The sequence below is a fragment of the Tauraco erythrolophus genome, chromosome 6, assembly GCF_009769465.1.
Source record: "Tauraco erythrolophus isolate bTauEry1 chromosome 6, bTauEry1.pri, whole genome shotgun sequence".
NCBI classification, from domain to species: domain Eukaryota; kingdom Metazoa; phylum Chordata; class Aves; order Musophagiformes; family Musophagidae; genus Tauraco; species Tauraco erythrolophus.
Window position 1 is genome coordinate 8,515,022 of NC_141470.1, and position 23,935 is coordinate 8,538,956.

At 41.1% G+C, this 23,935-nt stretch overlaps 1 protein-coding gene across 1 annotated transcript in view; it reads left to right on the top strand.

Annotated features, from left to right (window-relative positions):
* TSPAN4 (tetraspanin 4) overlaps positions 1 to 23,935 on the top strand; it is a 409,182-nt gene that overhangs the window by 333,312 nt on the left and 51,935 nt on the right. Inside the window, exons 5-6 of the mRNA XM_086613432.1 lie at positions 1,243 to 1,434; positions 20,634 to 20,708. Of these exons, the coding sequence (XP_086469558.1) occupies positions 1,243 to 1,434; positions 20,634 to 20,708 (267 nt within the window). The remainder of the gene's footprint in view (positions 1 to 1,242; positions 1,435 to 20,633; positions 20,709 to 23,935) is intronic.

Here is a 23,935-nt window from a genome sequence, read left to right on the forward strand (position 1 = left end):
GCCTTAGCAATTAGTATAAGGCATTGCTTTGGCTTTTGTGTTTCTCTTCTGTGTTTCATTTCTGAGGCTTAGCTCTGCCCCAGGATTAGCTCTGTCTTTTTCCTTCCCTGGTTCATGAGCTGACTTACGTTCATCCACTTTATGCAGACATTTAATTGATATGCTCCTAGTCTGACTTACTACTCTATGAACACCATTTCTTTCCTAGCCTTTAATTGATTTGCATAATAAAGTGCAATTATAAAACTCAATAAAAATTGGTTATTTTAAAGGAGAGCAGGAAAGAAAGAAACCTAAGTGATGCTCTGCTGTGTGACTGTAATAATGCAAAATCCCCTTTGGTTTAATTCTACTTAATTGCTCAGCTTTACTCAGATTGTTGGAATTCTGTAGGCTTTCTTGCAATTATAAGCAGCACGCTTATAAATGTTTGTGTTTTTTAAAAGTTCCTTGTGTATATAATAATTGTAAATTTTATGTTTTGGTCGTAGCTGCTGCCTGCACTGGCATTCCCCGTTCTCCTTACTCACATGCCCGGGAAGGCTCTCAAACTTTTCCTAAACCAGCCAAGTCCTCTTCTGAGGATTGAATTACCAAACCAGTGGCCACATTAGGAGTAAACATCTGTTTTGGGTTTTTTTTTAATATTATGGGAGGATTCTCCCTCCTTCTCTGGCCCCTTTGCACTCTAAATGCTGTCTTGCTTCCAAGGGAGGCTAGATTTTGGACAGGAACTAGCTAAGAGGTGTGAGGTGTCCTACCAGGGGATGCGATGCTCTGGTAAGATTTGTTTATGGCCTGTGCCAGGGATGGGAGGCCATGTATTGGGATAGGAAGAACAGGGGATAAAAAGTGCTTCAGCCATTCTGGGCAGCTCTCTGAGGTACCTAAATAAGATATAGATTTTTTCAATCCCTTTTAGATCTAAATCTTTGGAAATTTCTCCTTTACTCAGTGTCTCCTTTTTCACTACAGAGGAAGAGAACTCATATTTGAAGTTGTGTGTTAGATTTAGGAAATCTGGGTCTCTTATTGATGAGTTCCCCCTCTATACATTTTTTCTTTCCCCTTTGTCTGTTTTCCTTACTGAAAGCGCCACAGGGAGAGATCATTTCTTATTAGGTGTGACTGCTGAGTTTACCCTAACAGAGCTGTTCCACTGCTGCCATATTGATATGGATTAATATCTGGGATTGCTTGGATATGATAACCGAGTCTCTTTGTTTCTCTTTATTTTCCCAGTTGGGAGGCTGTGGAATCCTTGGAGTAGGCATCTGGCTGGCTGTTACCCAAGGGAATTTTGCCACCCTCTCCTCTTCTTTCCCATCCCTGTCAGCTGCCAACCTGCTGATCGTCACAGGGACATTTGTCATGATCATTGGCTTCGTGGGCTGCATAGGTGCCATCAAAGAAAACAAGTGCCTCCTGCTGAGTGTGAGTATTAAGCTGCTATACCATTGCAGTGTTTGCTGTCTTGAGGTGCTGGTGCTATTCCAATGCATGTTGCAGTGTCCTGTGTTTGAACAGATGTTGCCCACTCGACATGGATGAGATGTGAGCCGTGTTTGAATCAGTCTTTGATAGCTCTAAGGAGCTGCTAGATCATTCCTGACCATGCTTTTAACCTATCCTTGGAGGATGAGACCTGCAAGAAGGGAATGGTTAGTGGTGGTATGAGTTTCCTTGAACTCTTCAGAAAAGAGGGAGAGGTTTGTGAAGACATCTTTTGCCGTGTACCCTGGAATTATTTTTCACTCAGTTTTGGTAGCTGTCTACTCCAAATGTCTACCTTGGTGGGACTGATGATCTGAAGTCCTGGCCAGAAAGATCAATGTAGGCAGGAAAAATTGTGGAGAGGTTGATTTTGGTTTAAACTGGAAATGAAGTCCTTCAGATTTGGCAATGCTAGTTTTGCCAATCATTAATTCTCAAAAGGCTGAGATGTCAGGAAGCAAAGATGCCAGCACAAGGAGACTGCTGTGAAAAAATCAAAGATTAATAAGGTGCCAGCTGTCCATGATTTAACAGAGGCTTGAGCCACATCCCTGGTGTGTTTTATCAAAATGTAATTTGATGGCACTCAAAGCTGGACTTCACGAGTAGTGAGTGCCAGCTGTAGATGGTGTTAGTGTATATTTTATGTCCCGTTCAGCTGAAGACCAGGAAGTGAGATGATCTTGCTGTTCCAAGTCCAGGATTTCACCATGAGGTTCAGCAAACCTCAGACTGAAGTGAAGCTGGGGTTTAGTTTGGTAAGCTGGTGATTCCTTTGTAAAAGGCTATTCCTCACTATGTTTCACATACTCATTTTACTCCCTTGAAAACCACAGAATGAGTCGAGGCACACAGCCTCGAAGGAAAATCCACCCTGTAAAAATCTTTCAGTGACTGTGAGATTCCAAGCCTCAGTAGAGGACTCTTTTCAGACCCTTGCCTTAATCATTTGTTTCTGCTGATTTTTAACTGGTAAAAGTCAGGACTAGTCAGTCTAGGCTGATAAGGGCTATTTATGTGGCAGGTAGGTGGTTTGAAACTAAAATGAACAGCACTGAAATTAAGGCAATTTTGTGAGTGGACATTTATACTGGGAAGGCTGAAGTCAGAATCTGAAGCTGAAAGTCCGTGACTGTTTTAAGTGTCTTATAAAAACCCACTTTGTGGAGGAAGAGTCTGGCCAGTGCAATATAATTACTTGGATTACAGTTTCAATGCCAATGTAGCAGGAGTCCACAGGGTGCTGAGTCTAATAGTATGCCTTATATGTGCAAAATTAATCACCTATTTTGTGCTTTTTTGATTAAAGTCCTAGCTCAGGTGTGACCAGCAACGAGCGGTGTCGTCTTATGTGTCAGGATCGGGTCAGGATCTGGCAGTCAGTCCTTGGTACTGGAAGAATTTCAGCCTTTTATCTCGTATAGTTTGTTTGCCCTCATTACTCCTTTGGCAAGGGCAAAGTCTCCTTTTATCAGCCGTCATTGCTGCAGCCAGGGTGAACATACTCAGCCAACCCTAGATGGGCATCCTTTTAGGGAGATGCAAATGTTTGCGAATACTGCTCCTCCTAACACATACTACACAGTACTCAAATCTAATGCCATTCTATACACGGTGTAAGGACTGTACTTGATGGATCAAGTTAAGTAGTGCAAAGGAAACCAGATTAATTTGGGAACTCTTTGCATGGGAAAATTGGGAAGCTTGGTCTGATCTGGTACCAGCATTTCACCCTATCTGCCTGTCCTTACCTTTGTGCACTGTAACTATTCAGCGTGGCCTCTATTTTACTCAATTTTCTTCAAAATTGAGTTATGTTAGAGCTGATTACAGCCACTCTAATTCTGAATAAGCCCAACTACAGAGGGTTGAAATACAGTTTCATTAGTCTTCAATGAATTCACTTTTTCTGTAGTCTAGAGTAACTTTCCACAGTATGCATCAGTACTTATTTACCCTCATTAAATACCAGTGAGATTTTTGAGCCCCTGTGAGTTTATTTCTGTTGAGTCTGTCTGTTTGGAAGGGAGATGTATGGTGGTAGGAGCTTCTGTTTTTGGAAGCAAAGCCTTATCATGTAGGTTTATTCTCAGTCTTCCTTTCCCCAGATTGCTGATTCCGTTTGACTAGCGTTTTAAGTTCAGGGTCAAGGGATTTGGTTTTGGCCAGCTGCCATTTTTGTAATGCAATGTAGGTAGCAAAATAAATGCTTGAATGAAAGAACTTGCTGAATATCAAACCAAGGCTGTTCTTAGGGTGTGTGGTTGCTACGTCTCTTCATCCTTTTCTCATTTCTTGTGTATTCCCAACACTGTGTTCTGCCAAAATGAAAATAATCTCTTCCCAAAATATCTCTGGTTTTTGTTAAGCATCTCTGAGAATGTCCCTTCTCTACTGCTTTTTAAAAGGACTGTTTTGTTGCAGCTGGGATGTGATAGGATTTGACATCATTTTGGTGCCGTCACGCAGCACATACAGGACAACCAGGTGAACAGGCCCAGTTAGCATGGGTTTATGAAAGGCAGGTCCTGCTTGACTAAACTGATCTCCTTCTATGACAAGGTGACCCACTTAGTGGATGAGAGAAAGGCTGTGGATGTTGCTTATCTAGACTTTAGTAAAGCCTTTGACACCGTTTCCCACAGCATTCTCCAGGAGAAACTGACTGCTTGTGGCTTGGACGGGTGTACACTTTGCTAAGTGAAAAACTGGCTGGATAGCCGGGCCCAAAGAGTTGTGGTGAATGGAGTTAAATCTGGTCAGCAGCTGGTCACAAGTGGTGTTCTTAGGGCTCAGTATTTGGGCCAGTTCTGTTTACTGTCTTTATCAATGATCTGGACACCAAGTTGGGTGGGAGTGTTGATCTGCTTGACGGTAGGAAGGCTCTGCAGAGGGATCTGGACAGGCTGAATCGATGGGCCAAGGCCAATTGTATGAAGTTCAACAAGGCTCAGTGGCAGGTCCTGCACTGGGTCACAATAACCCCTTGCAATGCTACAGGCTTGGGGAAGAGTGACTGGAAAGCTGCCTGGCAGAAAAGGACTTGGGGGTGTTCATCGATAGCTGGCTGAACATGAGTCATCGGTGTGCCGAGGTGGCCAAGAAGGCTAACAGCATCCTGGCTTGTATCAGCAATGGTGTGACCAGCAGGACTAGGGAAGTGATTGTCCCCCTGTACTCAGCGCTGGTGAGGTGGCACCTCAAATGCTGTGTTCGGTTTTGGGCCCCCCACTACAAGACAGACATTGAGGTGCTGGAGTGTGTGCAAAGAAGGGCAGCGAAGGTGGTGAAGGGTCTGGAGCACAAATCTTGTGAGGAGCGGCTGAGGGAACTGGGATTGTTCAGCCTGGAGAGGAGGCTGATGGGAGACCTTATTGCTCTCTACAACTACCTGAAAGGAGGTTGTAGTGAGGTGGAAGGTGGTCTCTTCTCCCAGGTAACAAGTGACAAGACAAGAGAAAACAGCCTCAAGTTGTGCCAGGGGAGGTTTAGATTGGCGATTAGGAAAAATTTCTTCACTGAAAGGGTTGTCAGGCATTGGAACAGTGGTGGATTTGGCAGCATTAGGTTAAGGGTTGGACTCAATCTTCAAGGTCTCTTCCAACCTAAACGATTCTGTGATTTACCATCTAAGTTGTAAAGGGAAAGCTACTAAGCGTTGGCAACCTTGTGTGTATATGGCACACGCTGTGTTTAACAGCCACTGCAAGTTCAAGTCCTTACACTCCTTTCTATATCTCCCAGGCCACCACTTAACATCTGGCTTTGTTCCTGGTAGTAGCTAAGATTGCTTTTTGAACTGAATTCCTGAAATTTATGTCTCCAGAATATATTACCACAAATGTGACAGCAACTCATGGAATAAATTTTCTTGCCCGTGTGTGATGTTACTACCATATTTTGTTGTGCAGCTAATTTGTTTTAGCTAACTTTTTCCAACTTTTTCTTCCATTTGGAAATAGGAGCTTTGATAGTAGACAGAGAGAGAAACTGAAGTCTGGCTGCACAGATGTTTAAGATGGGCTGATGGAGGCTTTTTGATTGTATGGGTAGTATATTCTGTTGCACTATTCACTGAGTAATGGATTTGATGCTCTTAATTTGCCCTCACCTCTTGATATTGGGCGAGCCCCAGCACTAGACCTATAAAGAAGCAAGTGCTAAACAAACTTAGGGAACTGGGATGGACAGGAATTAGACATGGTCTGCAGGCAGTTGAAACAGGTTTGTGGTGGGCTTAAAAGCAATGAAAAGCTATTAACGGAGTACTAAAATGAAAGCAAGGAGTAAAAGCTAAGATATTGTGTCCCTTGCATGTTTCAGTAGTCTGTATGCAATGGTCTGATGAAGTGAGGTTTAGAATGGACACAAAGAAAAGGAATTGGAATTAAAAAGGAAGCTTTCCTTTGCTTGGTACAGTGTGAGAGAAAGTCTAGGGTGTTAATTATGACCATGGACAGTAATGAAGATGATGTGAGTGTCATCTGGTTCTCCAGATGCTCCGCCTGTGCTTATTCCTGTCACTTCCTGCTCTGAAATCACACCTTTAAGGTCTCCTTGAAGACATTTATGACATTATAAGCACATGGACCACATGGACATGCCTCGTTTAACCAAGAACAATCTGGACCTCCACTTACTTTTATCTCCTGTAGTGCACTCCGTCGTAATGATAGATTGGTGGTAGTTTTCAGACCTGCAAGGACTGGAAAGACAAATTTCTCACACAACGGGAGCACCTCTTCTGCTTCTTAGAAGCTTCCTCTGCTTCCTCTTTCTTAGAAGCAGAAGAAAGAGGAAAGGATGTGGCAGTTACAAGTTGGGGAAGGATGTAGTTGGGAGGATGTGTTGCTGTTACTGAGACAGGTGGTTTGGAGGAAGATATAGGAGATATTGCAGGAGGCATGGAGCACCACTGGCATCCTAAAATGGACTGGGAGGGAGCAGGGCAGGAAGAACTACTAGCATAACCCACCTACGTCGGAGGAGCAGAATTTTATATGGTGTTAGACACAGCAGGATGTTTGTGTATGGTCTTGCCTTATGAATAGTGCTACTGTTCAATGAAAGGGTGAGATTTCCTAAGGAGTCTGCTTGAGTCTGAGAAATTAGCAGTATTAAAGAGACATTCAATATATTTGTATTTCATACACTAGGTTGCAGAGCAGATGAGACTCTGATCCTGAATCTTTGTGTTCTCCACATATGACATTGTATTGGGTTGTCAGAGCAAAGCTGCAAGCTCTTTGGTATTAGGCTGATGTGGTGTTAGGTGTAAATGATAATAATTGCTTATTTCTGGCATTTGCCAGTGGCTTTTGAAAGAAAGGAGGACAGCCAAAGTGTTTTAAGTAGTAGAGGATAGACAGAGAAAGGACGTTGAAAGGAGGTTGAAAGCAGAAATAAAGTTTACTTTGTAAATGAGATTTTTGCATAGTTGTGTGCAATAGTCAGGTATGATCCACGTTAATTCTCTGAATAGAGTGTTTAGATAGCCTAAAAGCTTCACAGTTTTACTGACTTGAAAGGACTTAGCTGGTGTCCTGCCAGGAGCTGGCAGGTATTTACTCAGTGGCGATGTGTAGCCAGGACAGTGCCTCATTAATCCCTGAAGAAACAGGCCCATTCCTATTTCTCCTCATTCAGAGGAAAAGAGTAATATGAAAATCTAAAATAGAGTGTAAAAAAAAAAAAAGTTTCAAAGGAAACCTCAACCATCCTATGTGTTCTGCAAAAATACACAGATGGGATGAGTTGTGCAGCTGTCATTCTAAGATCTCAGTGAACAAAGAATGGATATTTGCAATGATTGTTTTTTGTTCCAGCTACAGTGTGAAAGAAGGTAAAGTTTTCCATCATTAGATTTCCCTAGGGAAATCAGAGCAACTAGCATTTCTTGAAATAAATATACAACCTGGTGTGTATAATCTTGCATCTGAATGTCGATGCAAATTGATGAGTGAAGCAGGCGAACAATGCTTTCTTGCTTCAGGAAGATCCCTTTGACACTTCTGCTATTCTCGTTGCTCAAGATTGTGTAGCAGAGGTCCCTCTGCTGCAAGCTCGGCTGTAATTAGAAAATAGCGGCTTTGTTCTGATGGGTTGGGTCCTGAACAGGTGACAGAATTGATAAGCTAAGACTCTGACTTGAGAAAGTTAGTTTATGGACTTCCATTGTTTGTTTTTTTTTTTTTATAGATATTTGATCCTGTGTTGCAGGATCATCTAATTGTACTACCAATCTCTGTAGGCTGTCTTGCAACAAAATTAGGAATCTATTTTTGCACCCTTCCCCTTTGCAAATGTGTTATTATAATTCTAATGTCCGTCAGAGCTATTAGCTGTATCCGTCATCTTCATGAATTTTAGCAAAACTTTTAGCTTGAGTGCTCTTAACCCCATTGCAACGCAGGTGCTTTTCAGCTGAGGGTAGGTCTTTGCAGAAGAAGAGGCACCAGCTTATTGTACCACTCTAGCATGATCAGTTAGGATGACCTGATCGTAGTATTGACTTTAGGCAGGTGCTGTATGTACGTGTGCACATGCCATTGCTCTATGCTAAAGAAAATTAAGCCTCATTAAGTACTTTTTTCTCTTTCATGCTCAAATGTTGACCTAGCTGATCCTTCAGTGTCTGTGTAAACATTGTCTTTTAGGTTAATTGCTTAAGATCTCTCTTTGAGGAGCTAAATTGCCTGAATTCCCTGCCCTTCATACATGTTTAGAAGAGATTTGTATTTGTATGCTTGCACTGAAAAAGGCCGTTATTCTATGGATAGTTCAGGTTAAAAATCTCAGCGCTAGATGTTAAATCATGATGAATTATGTTATTTGTTATCTGTAGTACAGTATCCCCTGCAGGCAGCCCATGAGATCAGGATGCTCATTCTGTATATAAGTCCTGGTAAAAGGAGGTCCCTGACCAGTAGAGCTTACCATCTAAATAGCTAAGACAAATGGAAAGTATTATTATCCTCATTAGACAGATGGGGAGCTGCAGCAAAGTGAAACTAAGTGCCTCGTGTAGGTTGCACTGGGAGATTGTGGGAGAGCTATGAAACCAACCCAAATTGTCTGAATCTCAACTCAGTGCCTTTGTCATCTTGCTCTGATGACAGCAGAACGTGTCGAGCTGCCCTGGTGCTGCAATGACCTTTAAGAAGTATTTAGTCCAGGTTTCCGTAAGAGTAATGGCAATTTTCATTTCTTTCCTCATATATATTATACCTAAATGATAAATAAATATCTCAAAGCAAAGTTACTTCTCAATTGTTATTTTGTTGAAGGTGCCTAATTGGCACAATTAGCTGGTTTCCATGAGCTCCACTCTAGGCTGTCCCTGCTGAGCCGATCAGCCTAATTGCAACACTACCTTCAGTTAAATGGGAAACAGGACATTCAGAGAAGCTGCCAGAAGGGGCATGTGAATATGATCTAATGGATTTTTTTTGCAAATAGGAACTTACTTTTGGTCCAGGAAATCATAGTCACTGGTAAAAAACAGTATTGGGCCCTTTGTGAAGGAAGGATTTTTGTGTCTCTTTGGTTGTTATAGCACTATGTATAGATACCATGTTTCCAGACACTTGCAACTTAAATAATAACTCATGTCCTGGAAGGAAATAAGATCCATAGGCAGTTCTTTATTTCACTCTCTGATTTTGTGATGTTTCTTTTTTTCTCCAATGATTTGGTATGAAGAACATGTTCTTCTGCTCCTGGTTGGGATGTGCAACATGGCCAACAATCCAATCAAAAGAGGTAGAGGATGTGTCTTACTTGTGTAGATCTTAAGGCCTAAAAAAGCCTTAAATTGACGTGGGAGATTCTTCACCACGTATTACCTATGCAGGAATATGTTAGAAAGGGGAATGGTCTTGAAGTAGAAAATGCTGATTCCTCTCCAATTACCCAAAGTCAGCTGCCTTCTCATAAAGCACCAAGGTTGGGTGTGTTCCATCAGATCAAGGATTGGATAAGTAAGTAGATGGCTTAGAGATGGCGTCTTTTCCCTTATTCCTGATTTGTGGATAAGCCTGATTTTATTTTTTTTTTTACAAAAGCTGAAACAATTATTAGTAAGAAGTGGAAAGAAGATAATCATTAACAGACAAGTCTATGTGTTAATTTAAATGAGAACCTCATGTTAATAAGGGAGGAGTTCATCACAGTTGCTGAAATGAGTAAGATCAGAATTAAACCTTGATATTAGGTCAAGACCAGCAGTGGAAAAAGCTGACTTAATATATGTGTCTGAATTACTATCCAGACATCAAAGGGCTCTTATTTATGGAATAGTCCAAGGTGAAAATGACTGCCCGTGATGTTTTGTACTGTGCAGTCGAGAGTTTTCTGAACTTCAGCCAGCTCATCTGTAAGTGAAATAGCAATAAAGAAAATGAGGAAAAAGTTAATGAGTGGGAAGAAAAGGAGAATTAAAAAACCTACTGTTTTCAATAATGTCACTGGATCCAGTCAGAGAGCTGACAGCTGAAACTCCATTGGTGACAGGGAATTTATTTCAAAGCAACTAAATGGGAAAGAAATAGCCCGTGAATGACATCATCTCAGTAATTTAATGCTACAGACCAAACAGTAGATTCTTGTGCCAGCTTAGCACATGAGCTTGTGTTCTTTTAGCAATCCAAGTAGCAAAATCAGGGAAATTGTGACTGCAGCCACAACACCAAGCAAGTGATGCAAAGACCAGGAAGATCCCGTACACACATCCTGAGAGCATTGTACAACATGTGTAACACTTTCCTGTGTAGTAGTTTTGCACATGAAAGCCCTAACTTGCTACCTTTTTGGACTGTAATTGCTGAGCACCAAACCCTCTCAATTTTGTTGGCTCTCCTTTAATATTAACAATCTGCTCCTCATTGACTTTCAGTTTTTATCTCCTTCTGCTTGCCTGATACTGAAACTCAGGAGTGGATGGGACCTATCTGAGTCCTCCACTTCCTCTCTCTTTTTCTTCAGCTCTGGTAGCAATTAATTAAAGGACCTGGGAACAGAGGAGAGAAAAAATAAAGCTGTTTTCCTTCCTTCCTGTTTTAGACTTCAGCCTAGGCTCAATGTGTAGGAAGGGCTTACCTCATAGGGTGGTATTTGTTTTTCTAATGTAGACTGATTCAATACCACTGGTGCCTGATATGCTTTGAATCATAGAATCACAGATTATCTCAAGTTGGAAGGGACTCATGAGGATCATCGAGTCTAACTCCCTGCTTCTCACAGGACTACCTGAAACTAAACCATATGACTAAGAGCATTGTCCAGATGCTCCTTGAACTCTGACAGGCTTGGTGCTCTGACCACTTCCCTGGGAAGCCTATTGCAGTGATCAACCACACTTTCAGTGAAGAACCTTTTCCTAATGTCCTCCTTCCTTTTTGTATTGCCAGGATGCTGCTTTATGGCAGTCAAACAGTGTGACAGCGCCATGTGCAGGAGTCAGTAGAGCTATGCTGATTTGTATCAGTTGAAGGCTTAAGCTGTTTGTCTAAATGGCTATCAATGTTTCTGAGTTCCTATTAATCTAGTTGTTAGCTGTATATTAGCAACATCAGCTGCTCTGACAGTCTATACAGGCTCAAGATCCCCTATCACTTAGAAAACCTCCCTCACCCCATCTTTTGTCTCAGCATTCAACCAACTCTCACATGCCAGAGTTTCATGAAAAGAAACCTGGCTCTGAGCCATTTCAAAAGGGGACCCAGAAACCAAGCCTCATCTTGCCCCACTATTGTCTGTAAGGAATTGAGATGGGTCACAGATACCTCACTGCACATCCAATTACCAGGACAATTGAGTAATCCAATGAACCTCACAGTGGAAGAGCAGAGCATAAGACTACATGGTGGTCAGAAAAGCACTTTCAAGGAAGCCTGTTTTCTGCCAGAGCTTGCAGTCTCTGGACAGATGTGTTCATTGTCTGATCTATATGACTGACCTCTGCTGATTTTGTTGGGCTTTTGCTCCAGACCTAGGGTCACCTGCAAGATCTGATAGGCAACAGAATTACTCCCATTTCAAAAGTAAAGAACAGGTAACCTGTGTGCTCCTGGCCAGTCCAGACATTCATGTCAATTTTGAGCATAACATTTGATAATTTTTTTTCCTAACAATAAAATCTTCTCCTCAGATAGAAAGCCATAGGTTTAACAAAGCAGCATGTGTGCTTTTATTCCAAATCAATCATTTACTCTTTTAGCCACCTTAACACTGCTTCTTAAAGAGCAATGTTGGCTTTTTTCTTTAAGGATTAGAGTTACCTGAACCTCAGAAATATTTAACTCTGGAGGTAAAGAAATAGAGGCTAGTTTGTGTAAATCAGTGGTGCCTACTCAAGGCGTAGCACGAGCTGATTTGATGCTATAGACATTTCAGTTCCCCAGTAGAATATTGGCAGCTAAAAGGCAGAAACAGGTAAACCAAACTGACTTGCTGTTCATTGTTTAAGCTACTGCAAGACTGACCTATGTGCATCTGAAGCAGCAGCCTCTGCGTAGCACATTTGGGAACAGCAAACTGGGGAGAAAACCAGTAGTGGAATTTAAATACAGACAAAATACTCTACCTTGTCCTTTTCTGTTCTTGACCATCTGCTTCTCACCATTTCCTTCACTTACAGAAGCAGTGCAGTTTCTAGATGCTGTTTTGAGACTCCTAGAAATAAGAGCAATTTCCTATTGTCATAATTAGCAGGTAAGGTCCTATTGCAAGCTTAGCCCAGGGTTTGAAAATACATATAAAGGGAGAACTGCAGAATTTCAGAGTAATTTTTTTCCCCTTCAGCTCATCATAAGTCAGCTGAGCAGCATGGTCATGTCATTTGCCCTTATCATCTTGGGGGAGCTTCTGTCAGTTTGCCCAGCACTTGGGGTCAGCCAGATGTTCGATGTGAGTGTGAAGCCAGCCCTGCCGACTCGCTCGCTCCCTGAGCAGAACGTGTGGGGACCACTCGCTGCTGCTCTCCTCCTGCTCTCGGGGCACCGAGCTGTCTGATCGCGTTTCATGCTGGAGCTTCAGATGACAAAAAATATCCTGGGGATGGTAGATTCAGGGAAGAAGCTCCATTTACTAAATACACAGGTGATGTTAAGTCTGAGCAAAAGGTGTAAGTTTAGACACTAATTATCTTTGCATATCTTTGCTATAGGTGGAGAATAGCCCAAGCCAGAGCCTTCTGGTTGTATTTGCCATTTCCTCTAGCTATGGTAGGTAGCTTCAAGCAACTGCTTTGTTATTAATGGAGCGGCGCAAGGACTTGTAAGAGCTAGTCTAATGTTTTAGTCCTTCTTCATCCACATCGTACTTCACAAGTAGGGTGAATTTCTGTCTTGACTAAGACAAAGATTGACACCAGATCGTGTCACACCTTTGCGTTATGTTTGCAGAAGAGACTAAGCAACCCTTGAAGAGAGTTAAAAGCCAGTGAGACCTTTATGTGTGCTGTGGAATAATAATCTGTCGTCTGTTAAAGGGAGCTATACCCACCTACTGTTGTGATATGAGAGTGATACCTGGCTAATATTTGATGACACTTTGTTGATTTTGAGTCAGTTTTTTGGAAAAGATGGAAAATGACTAGAAATGCCACAAAATGCCAGTTAAATCCATAATATATAGTATGGGAATGTCAAGTCTCTCAACTCTCACTTGCTAATGCAGTAAGACTGAATGATTCCAACTGAAAGCAGTAATGAGACTAAAATGAAACACTGCTAATGTGTTAAAACTGCATATGTTGTATGTCTTCCCAGAAATAATTACTGCAGATTTCTTTGAGCCTTATTGATCAGCAGGAGTTTTTGCACGTTCATAGAAAATATGGTCCAAACATAAACAGAGCTGTACTATATATACAGCAAGCATAAAGCATGCATGACTTTGTCACAATCACAATGAATTAACTATTAAGGCTTTTAGAGAATAATAGCTGATGAACCAAATATAGATACATGCTGTTTTCATAATGGAGTTTCTGCTCATAAGTTTCCTCATATACATTACTGCCTTTTTACAGTTTATGAGCAAACTTATCATTTTTATGCTGAAGAAAAAAGGATCAGGAGGCTAAAGTGATTTACTTCCAAGGAAGTATTAAAAGAGCTAAATATTCACAGTGTGGCAGAGAGGGGGCTCAAATAAGTCTACAAATATTCAAGGAGTCTAAATACTATGGGCAGAAAGGAAGCGTGCGTGGTGCTACAAAGGGTGGTAAGTAGGAGCAATGGTATGGAACTAACAAAAGGAGAATCCAAACCGAGTGTCAGCAAGAACTTTGGTACTGAGATGTAGAAGCAGAATCCATCGTGATGGAAATTGATGGGAGCAAGCTGCCCTTTTCCTTTGGTGGTGAAGTTCATGTGGTAGATCAATACAGTGGGATTTTATTGACTGGAATTCTTAGTTATTGTTACTTTCTGGGCACTGTTCTGTCATTTCTCATTCGTTGCTCTGCCTCTTCCTGTACAAGTCTTCCAGGCTGCAGAAGTAATTTCTAAGCTGGAAGTACAATTCCCATTGCACCCTTTCTTCTGTTCTCCTCTCCTTGCTCAGTTCCTCAGAAAAGAAAATCAAAGAAAATTTAAAAAAACTAAGCAAGCCTTTCATAATGTTTCTACTCCCTATTAATATATCAGATCAAAATGCCTTTGGGGAATTATGTTAAATCAAACTTCTTTTGAGAACTAGTGATACATTAAAGACTTTTCCTTTCAAAAGTGGAAGAAAGTTTCAATTTTTTTTTTTTTTTACTTTTTTGAGTACTGATAAAGTCTGTACTGTATCAGTTTTTATCTGTGGAAATCATGTAGACATGTATGTGACAGAAAAGCTATTCTAGGAAACCTTTTAAAATACTTAGGATGGTCTTCATATTGCTGTGCTTAGAAAGCCAGAGTCAACATTGGCAAGTGTTGGGACCTGAAAGCAGGTACAGGGCCCCTGAAAAGAGCAGATGGTTCTCCAGTACCTGGAGTTCTGTTTTCCAGTACTTCAGTGGGAATTCTTGCATTGATTTTGACTTTGTGGAACATGCAGTAAATTTCGCAATAGTTTATAGCATTCAGGACCTCTGACAGTGTTACCCCTTTTGGTGCTCAACTTTATGCATCGAAGTTTGTTGATGCATCTGTTTTAATTTGGTTAGGCATGAAGATATGCTATACTTCTGCAGGGAAGATATAAGATTTTGGCAACGCTGATCATGGTAATCGGGCATCTCCCCTTAGTCTAGGAGATATTATTTCAATATAAACAATATAATTTATTATAAGAGAACAGGAAAATTACAAAGATATTAAATTCAAGTTCAGGCAGCTTGGTAAAGTGTGGCTGCTATAAAATCCATTAAGTTCTTTTGACTTTAATGGAACTCTGAATTTGTAGGTAAAGGTTTGACTTCATTTATTAAAAAAAAGAGATACTGTTTACACATTCAGTATTAAAGATAAGATGCTATCGCTGCAGAGAAGGGGATGTGCAGAATGTGATGTAATTTTTTTATAGTATTTCAGCTCATATCAAATTATAATCTAAAAATCAATACAAAAAATTATTTTTGCAGATAGTTTAGGCCTAAAGCGTAGTAACACAATCTGATAATTTTCCTTTTAACTCAAAAATAAAGAATCTTCTTCTTTTGATCAGAACAAGCAGAGATGTTTCAAATGTGTGGAGAGCCTTTAGTATGCACCTTTGTCTTAAATCAAAATGAAAAGATAAATGTAATAATTGGGTAGTTGTGGGCCATACCAAGCCCCACATTCCCTTCTATTTCTTGACACTGAGAAAGAGTAACACCTTCTTCCAGAATAAGACAAGGCTACGTCTGGAGGGCTTAGCCCAGTTTGGGGCTCCCCAGTAGAACACATGTACATACCGGAGGAGAAGGAGTCCAATGATTTTGGGGCACATGATCTGCAAGGACAGACTGAGAGAGTTGTGTTTGTTTTGTTTTAAGAGATTAAAACAAGGAGATTTATTCCTGTCTTCAACTACATTACAGTAGACTTTAAAGAAAATACAGCTTTTGGAAGGATTCACAGGGATCGGACAAGAGGTAAGACACAAGTTACAACAAGGAAAATTTCAATTAGAGATACAGAATATTTTTGTTATCATGAAGGTGGTCAAGTATTGGAAAAAGGTGTCCAGTGAGGCTGTGGATAACTGTCCTTCTTCATACTTGGAAAGGTCTTCATCTAGTTAACTGTGCATTTAGCAAAGGGTTGGACCAGATGATCCCCAGAGGTCATTGCCAACCTACATGTTTCTGAGATTCTAAGAGGCTCTGGCTTCTAGAAGCCAGAGCTGGACTATTCTTGAAGACAAAAGTTATATATATACACGTTAGGACTAGGCAGACAAATAAAAATCCCTCCCAGGCTATAAAGTCAGAGTTTTCTTGGCAGACCAACAGTTTTAGCTCAAGAAATTCTCTGTAATTTCTTCTAGCTGAGGTGCTTATTAATTAGGAAGTGAAATGTAATACTAAAATCAAAGCTGATCAGTGAAAACATAGTAATTCAGCCTAACTAAAAGGCAAAATGCTTGACTGTATCAAACTTACAGTTGATGTTACAGAGGAAAGATTACCTGTAAATCTTCTATTTTTTTTCTATTCATCCTGGGAGCTGCTGCAGGCCAAGAGCAGTTAGCTTGCTGGAGCACTTTCGCAGGAGCAACTTACCTGCTCATGTGTTTTACTTCATATTGTCTCTGTCAGAAAAGAAGAAAGGCAGTGGGGAAGCAAAAGACCCAATCCTGTGTATTAGCATGTGATGTTTAGTCACCATGCAGAGAGGCAAGTGTGTCTACAACATCTGAGAAACCAGAGAATCTTGTTTGTTTGGGAAGAAAATATAACTAACTTGTTGCTCTGCGCCTTTGTGAGCTGTGATGGAGACGTGCTTTAAATGACGTACATAGGGAACAGTTAGAATCATAAAAGAATCATAGAATGGTTAGGGTTGGAAGGGACCTCAAAGATCATCTAGTTCCAACCCCCGTGCGATGGGCAGGGAAAGCCTCCACTACACCACGTTGCTCAAAGCCTCATCCAACCTGGCCTTGAACACTTGAAAAGGAGCTATGAGAATTTCCAGCAGGTGTGGTGGGGGTGTAGGTGCTGTGAGCCTTCAGTGGGCATATGTTTCTCCCTTTTAAATTTGAATGGGATATGCCAAGGTGGTTCTAGCCCCAAACTGATCATCATTCCCTTTGAGATGATACTGAGGATGGAACTGAAAGTGAACTTTTGTTGGAAGGTGCTATGGGAATAAAGGAGCAGGTTGTGCATGGGTCCATGCATGCACTTTAGTCTGGTGGATCAGAAGATGTGCTGAAGTGTGCAGGCTATTTTTTGCAGCCAGCTCAATCTGAAGTCTCAATTTTTACTTTCTGGCGTGTTGGCTTGGGTTCAGGTAGGGTTCTTCTTTAGAGAGGGATGATAAATGTGCTGACATGTAAGTGCTTGTAGCTTTTACCAAGTGGTGAAATTGAAGCCTCCACCTTGAGGTTGACCTCACCTAATTTACCTTTGCAATAAAAGATATAGTGTGGGTCTCTGCTGTCTGCATACTCACTAGTAAGTGTTAATATCTGTGATATAACAGTGTACTTTTGGTCAAGGAATGCAAATAGTAAGAAAGATAAAACTAGAGGCTTTATTTAAAAACAAAAATGTTTTTCTGTGGAGGAAAAGCATAATACTACTTATCTAGGTTTTGACTTTCTGAACAGTGTACATTAATTTTGGTTCACTGTATGACTTCCAAAATCTGCAGTGCATGAAACCCGATTCCCATCAGTAATAGCTTGGAGGAACCTCTGAGCCTGTGTAGGGAAAGACTTAGACACGGTACATAACCATCACTGAGAGGACTTTTATTCTGAGACTTCCTAAGTTTTGAGTGCTTGACTTCACAGTTTTAGCATCTTTTACAATGACAACATCATATCTATTTCCTTAGTATTAACTGAAGAAGGCAGGAGCACCATCATGGTCTTGCCAGAAGATCCACCCCACAGCTGTCTGCTGCTGGACACAGCAGCACAGCTGGCCCCAGCAGCTGACTGCTCCAGTCTTAGGATGGGGGCTTTTAGCAGAGTTTTATGACTTGGTGTTGCAGGGAAAAACACTCTCAAGTCATGAAATTTCACTTAATTTGTTGCCAATTAAGATAAACTTAATTACTGATTCTGGTATTTAGTAATAATGACAATTACACACTTGAGAAAACACCTCAACTTCCGTCCAGACACCTTTCCTTCCCCTGTGCCAGTCTCCAGTCCACTCCTGCACATTATACTCAGTCATGGGGGTCTGTGTGGGGTGCTTTCGTTTCTCTGCCACTCTTTGTTGCTCTCTTTTTGCCAAGATTCCAGCACGGAGTGCTCCACAGTCCACCATCCTCGCAAAGGTGTCACTCCTCCTGGGTATCCGCATGCACAGGTGTCCCCTGCCACTGTGCAGGTCTTGCCTTTTTCCCTGGTGCCTCCTGCCCCAATCAGCTACTGCCAGTAGGTCCAGTTTCTCTAAAACTGGTAGCCAGATTGTGTCCTAAACCAAACCATTTCCCATCTGCTTTAAAAAATGTTCTTCCTCAGGTTCCCCTTTCTCCTGCGAAGTCATTCCCTGGCTTCATCTGTGCTGTTTCTGTGCTCGTGGGTGCAGAAGACGGAGGAAGAGCTTTCTTGAGAGCACAGGAAAAACGGGGCCCTGTATTTTATTCCGGTTCCTGGCTGTACCAGATGTTCCAGGTCATGTCCTGTGAAGCAAGACTGGAGGCCATCGGTTCTGAGGGGGGTGGCAGAAAGGCCTTGTGGGCGTTTGTGGACACCACAGGAGCAGGGAAGATACTCCGTGGGATGGTTTGCAAGTTGTCTGGTCATGAGTGAGCTGCAGGAAGGATGTGAGTAGGCTTTTTGAGTTGTAGACTTTGAATGTTTGAGCTGCTGAGCCCTCTCATCTCTACTGGATGTGTGAAATGCAGTTTTTTGAAGGCTGATAACTTTCCCACAAAAATCCACTCATAGTTGAGTAAGACAAAAGGCACGTGCCTGAAATGGAGCTGCACTTTGTTTCACGTCTCTGCCCTAAACACTGGAGTGTGAGAGGATTTCAAATTAAGCCACCGGAAATTTAACCTGTGCAGAATAACGTGCTTTGACCTGCTTCATTCTTGGAAGTAATTGAAGTGCTATTTTTGAAGTTATTCCAAAAGCTTTTATCCTTTTAGACAGAAACAAGCACAGAATATATAAGCATAGACAATTAAGGTTTGGTAAAATTATAAGCTGACGAAACTGGTGTCCTGTGGTAAGAAATGCTGATCACTGTTCCTAATGGGTACAAGTACTTCCTTTGTTCTAGAAATTTCCTAATGCAATCCAGGCTATGCCAGTGAAATTCACAGGGAAACAGTGGTGGTCGCATGCCACATGCGTATTTTGGAAAAGCCATGCTTCTGGATGAGCAAAAATGTACCCCACAGTCAAATAAAATATAGCAAAGTGTCTGTGCATCTTCACAAAGAGTGATATGCTTTGTCCTTTTTCGATTAATGCTATGCAGCAGGCTAAAATTGTACATGTGAAAAACAAGCAAGCTGCACCAAGGCTGGTTTGCAAAACCATGCAGAAGGCCAGTGTTGGATGGTAATGATATGGAAATCAGCTTGGATCACGAGCGTGAATGAGTTCTGTGATTCAAAACTGGGCAGTAATAGGATCCAGTATTAGGGTCAGGCAGGTGTGAAGATGCTCGTGATGAAGATTTGAAAATAAACTTTAATTTAAGACTTGCAGGGCAAAATGCAATGAGTTCTGTAGACAGTGTAATTGTGCTAGTGGAGAAAGGTATTTTCCCGTTCTTGACCTTTTGCCCTCTATTCAGTCACAGAAATCCATAGGTTCAAGGGTTTGGTTTTGACTTACCAGGCAGTGAAGAAGCTCTGATAAGACTTTGTAGCTATTAAACTTTCAAATAGGTTTGCAGCCTTGTGGTTGAAGCTACAGAGACAGTAACTGGATTTTTTCTCTGGGGAATGGGATTTCAATTAAATCAGTGTTGCTCAGTATTAGAATTCCAGCCTTGCAGGCTGCTAAATGTATGGAGTTCGTGTTATAGGGAGCAGGACCTTTGCCTGAGCCTAAAAAGTTTCCAAAATTACTCCTTTACCTATCTTTGCAAAACTCAGTTTCATTTAATGCTGTGACAGCACTCGTTCTAAAGTCTGTGCAACCACTCTGTTGACACTGCTGCAGACCTGTGCTGCAGACGCATCTAACATCTTAACAGCAAACAGAGGATATGTTTTTCAGAAGTGTTTGGCATTGCCAATAGTTCCTCTCGCTGAAGTCGATCAGAGCGGAGGGCTTTAGAGAAACTACCTGAAATCCCTGTGTTAGAAGTTTTTTATCCACTCCTTTGAGCTTTCCATTACTGGAGTTTAGACAGTTCCATGACTTATAACGTGAAAAAGAGATGGACCGACTTTGCTTTGATGTCTTCAGTACAAATCAGCCTCTTTCATTTGAAACCCATGAGTGATTTGTGTAGCTACCCAAAACTGCTTGTAAAGCTAACTTGGTATACGAGCTCTTTGGTGTGCCTTTCACTTCTCCCACAATTCCCCCTGAAAGGAGACATGACTTTATGGTTTATGGACCAGGCTACCTTCTCTTGCAATTGCAAGTCTAAGCTGTGGATTTTGCTTATATCTTGTTAATTGGAAAGATCTGATAGGGAAAATAATAAAGAAAACCTAGCCTGGGAAGGGTCCGCAAGGGTTGCTGTCGAATAGAGCACTAGTCAGCTGGGGGGACAGATCTTTGTGGAGTTTTATGCTGTTCTACTGAAATCAATGACATAAATGAGCCATACGTATGCCCAGATACTATTGCATTTTCTGACTAGTCCTTTACCTGTTTTTTTCAGTTGCTGCATGGTACGTGCCTTCTGTTCTGCTGTAACACAGCAGCTGTGCATCTTGCTGCCTGTATGACTCCCACTCCCCATTTTGCATGATCTGCTGAATATACTTATTGTGCATCCAAAAAAGCTGAAATAGATGTTGATGGTTTTTGCATTTTGTTTTTTCCCCTGTCCCTTCTTCTCTTGACAGTTTTTTATCATGCTGTTAATTATATTTCTGTTGGAGCTCACTGTTGTCATTCTCTTCTTCGTCTACACCGACAAGGTAAGTCAGATTCTTCATTTTTCTTTCCCCTTCAGCAGATTTTTATGCCCCTTTTCCCTATAAATAAATCATGAAGCACTTGGCTTGGTATGCATATCATGCTTCTGTCTTCCTTGAGACACCCCTCTCAGAAGGAGCTCTCGCAGAATGCATAAGCAGCCTGGCAGGACTGGGCTCTCTTGCTTGCTCATGTGTACAACTCAAGGTCACAGATATTGCCAAGTGCATCTGCCATTTAAAAAAACAACCACACACCAAAAACCCCCACAAAAAAAAGCAAAGAAGCCAGCGAGCCTTACTAGGAACATGTAGGAAGACACCCCCATCATCAGAATGAATAGGATTTAAAAAAAATACCTTTACAATTTAAGAGCCACATTAATATTGTTACAAAGGAGATATCCTTAGCACAGACAAAGACACACAATTCATTATCTTTCCAAGTTTCTCCTTGCAGCACATGTATGCTTAAATTCTAGTGGAAAGCCAAGGTAAATGTATAGAAGTTTAATAAACAAAGCTTTTGTTTCTGGTTTCAAATTTTACTTATGTTTGACTTTTGTTCCTGTGCTTACTTGGTATTTCTGTTGTAAAGGCAAGATTGCCCATCTGGATTGTCTTTATCCTTAAAATAATTGTGTGTAACCTGCCTATTCAATCAAAATTGTCAAACAAAATCTCTTACAACGGAAGACTAAGGGAGCTTGAAAATCATAGGGTAGGTGGCAAAATTTTACCATGGATTAACAGTCATTACGTACATAAAGTGCTGGTTCCTCAATGGAAAGACAAAATAACAAAAAAATAAAAAAAAAAATAACTGCACCAAATAACAAAATAAGATTAACTGTAGATCTAGTTCTATTCAGTATGTTTGGCAATAACCTGGACAAGGAGTGGATAAGATGTCAACATTACTTTCTAGAAAGGCTCTGAATTAATTAATGAACACTGTGAGTGATTGTCAGGTGCACTTCTGAAGGACTGAAAAGAGGTTGCCGGACAGCATGCTGTAGCTGGAACATGGAATTAACTTGCAAGGTAATTAAAGTAGAAGGGGCAATTTAAAATTACTTCTATGCATTATTGGATTCTGAATTACTTGTAACCTCTTGGGAGAAACATCTACACGTCATACATGATAGCTTAATAAAGGCATCTACTTAATATGCAATAGGCCTCCAAAACCCAAATACAGCACTTGGCTGTATTTAGAAAGGGAATCAGTTAGAAAATATTATCATGTCATTGTATAAATTGACAGACTCGCCTCACTGTGAATTTAATACTGAATTGTGGTTACAGAAAATTAGAATCACTAAGGTTACAGAAAATACAGATTAGAAGCACTAGAAAGGTGGGAGAGAGCAGTCATGTAGAGGGATTATGGGCACTACCCTGATACAGTTTGGGAAAGGAAAGAGATCCTTGGCTTGAGAGATCTTAAGAAGACAAATGAAAGCAGTTTCTAAAATAGTATCATAGTAAAGACCTGTCCTGAACATAGAAGAAATACTTGAAAATATTAAGGAGCAGGTTTAAAAGAGAAATGATTCTTATGGTCCACATCATCATCTTTTGAATTCCCTGTTGTTGGCTGTTGTTGAGGCTGATCGTTCGATAAATGTGTGGGTATGGAGGAAAGAAAAAAACAATGAAACATTTTTATCTATAAAGCAATCAGTGCTGTTATGTTGACAAGTGCATCACGGAGAATGTTGGTCCTCACTCTTCAGAGGTAAAAATAGTGAAAATGTGTCAGGAAAGATTCCCTCCCTCCTTCAGCCTGTTGGTTTGCAGTGGTTTTTATTTATTCTTACTAAAGAGGTCAGAAAATTCAGCTTTCCTCTGAGTCATATACTGTACACTACTGTTGTTTGTAAGATTAAAACAGAGTCTCAAGTACGGGCTCCAGTTTAAGTGCAGTTTTACTGAGTTAAGAAATTGCTGTATATTGCAGATGATCAAATTTGAGGCTCTTAATGTTCCTGTGTGACTTTAAATCCATGGTCTTATACTGGGGAAATCAATAGTTTGTCTCTGTGTTACACTTACAGTCCTGCCTACAGAATAAATAAAACAGCAGCAGTCTAAAACTGGTATTTTTGTACAGCAGGCTTAGAATTTCTGTGCTGGCTTTCCTGATGTGAAGAACAGTGTTGCCATGCGTGCTGGTATGGGGAAGCAGCTAACCCAGACAGGTCCATCACAGTAATTCAGTTAATGCAGTTACTTGGAAAATCGGTGAAGGAATAATCTACGCTAACACTTGCACATCAGAAGAAAGTAACATGAATTTTGTGTGCAGAAGCAGAAAAGGACTCTGCCGATTAAGACTTTGAGGGCTCTGGTATCATCTGTATCATTCATATATATGTATCTATAAAAATATATAAATGAGCATTTTTTTCAAGTACCTGGTAGCCTTCTGTTAATTAGGAGTCTATGTACATGTAAAATTCTTCCCAGAATAAAATGGAGGCCAATCAATATTTTCTATTTCTATCTTGAGAAGAGGTTGAATAATGGATTCCCTTGCAGTTTTCATTTACTCCTACTTCGTCAAGTGGAAGTACTTTGGAGTGGATACTTCGTCCCTTGCTACAAAATTTAATTAATACTCTCCTCTCTCTGTGAAACTGGGCGGTGTTATTACTCTGTTTAGGTGGAGACGCAGGAGCTGAGAGATTTGCCTAAAACTCTGCAGGCAGCGGGGGCTGATTCTAAATGTAGAGCTGTCCTGGTTTTAGCTGGGACAGAGTTAGCTCTTCTTTTTAGCAGCTAGAAGAGCTCCGTGTTTTGGTTTTACTCAGAGACTCGCTCTGAGAAGAATGTTGATAGCAAGCTGATGTTTGTGGTTGGAAGTGAGACTCCAAGGACTTTTCAGTGTGCCGTGTTCTGGCCGGAGTGCAGAAGCACGGTGGGATAAGGGGGGAGCATAGCTGGGACAAGGGGGCCACAATTCCCCTTGTGATTTGTGGTGGAACTTAAGATTGAGGGCCAAACTGGCCAATTAGTATTCCATATCATGCAGTGTCATGCCCAGTATAAAGGTGAGGGTCAGCCGGAAAGAAGGGCTTTTTTTTGTGCTTTGGCTCTTTCACCACTTTTGCTCTGTTGCCTTTTTTCCCTCTCTCTCCCAGTACTCCCACTCTCGGAGTACTCTCTCTCTCTCTGCCCCTCTCTATTTTGGGGCCTCACGTTCTTCCAGGATTGCAGCTTCGGGA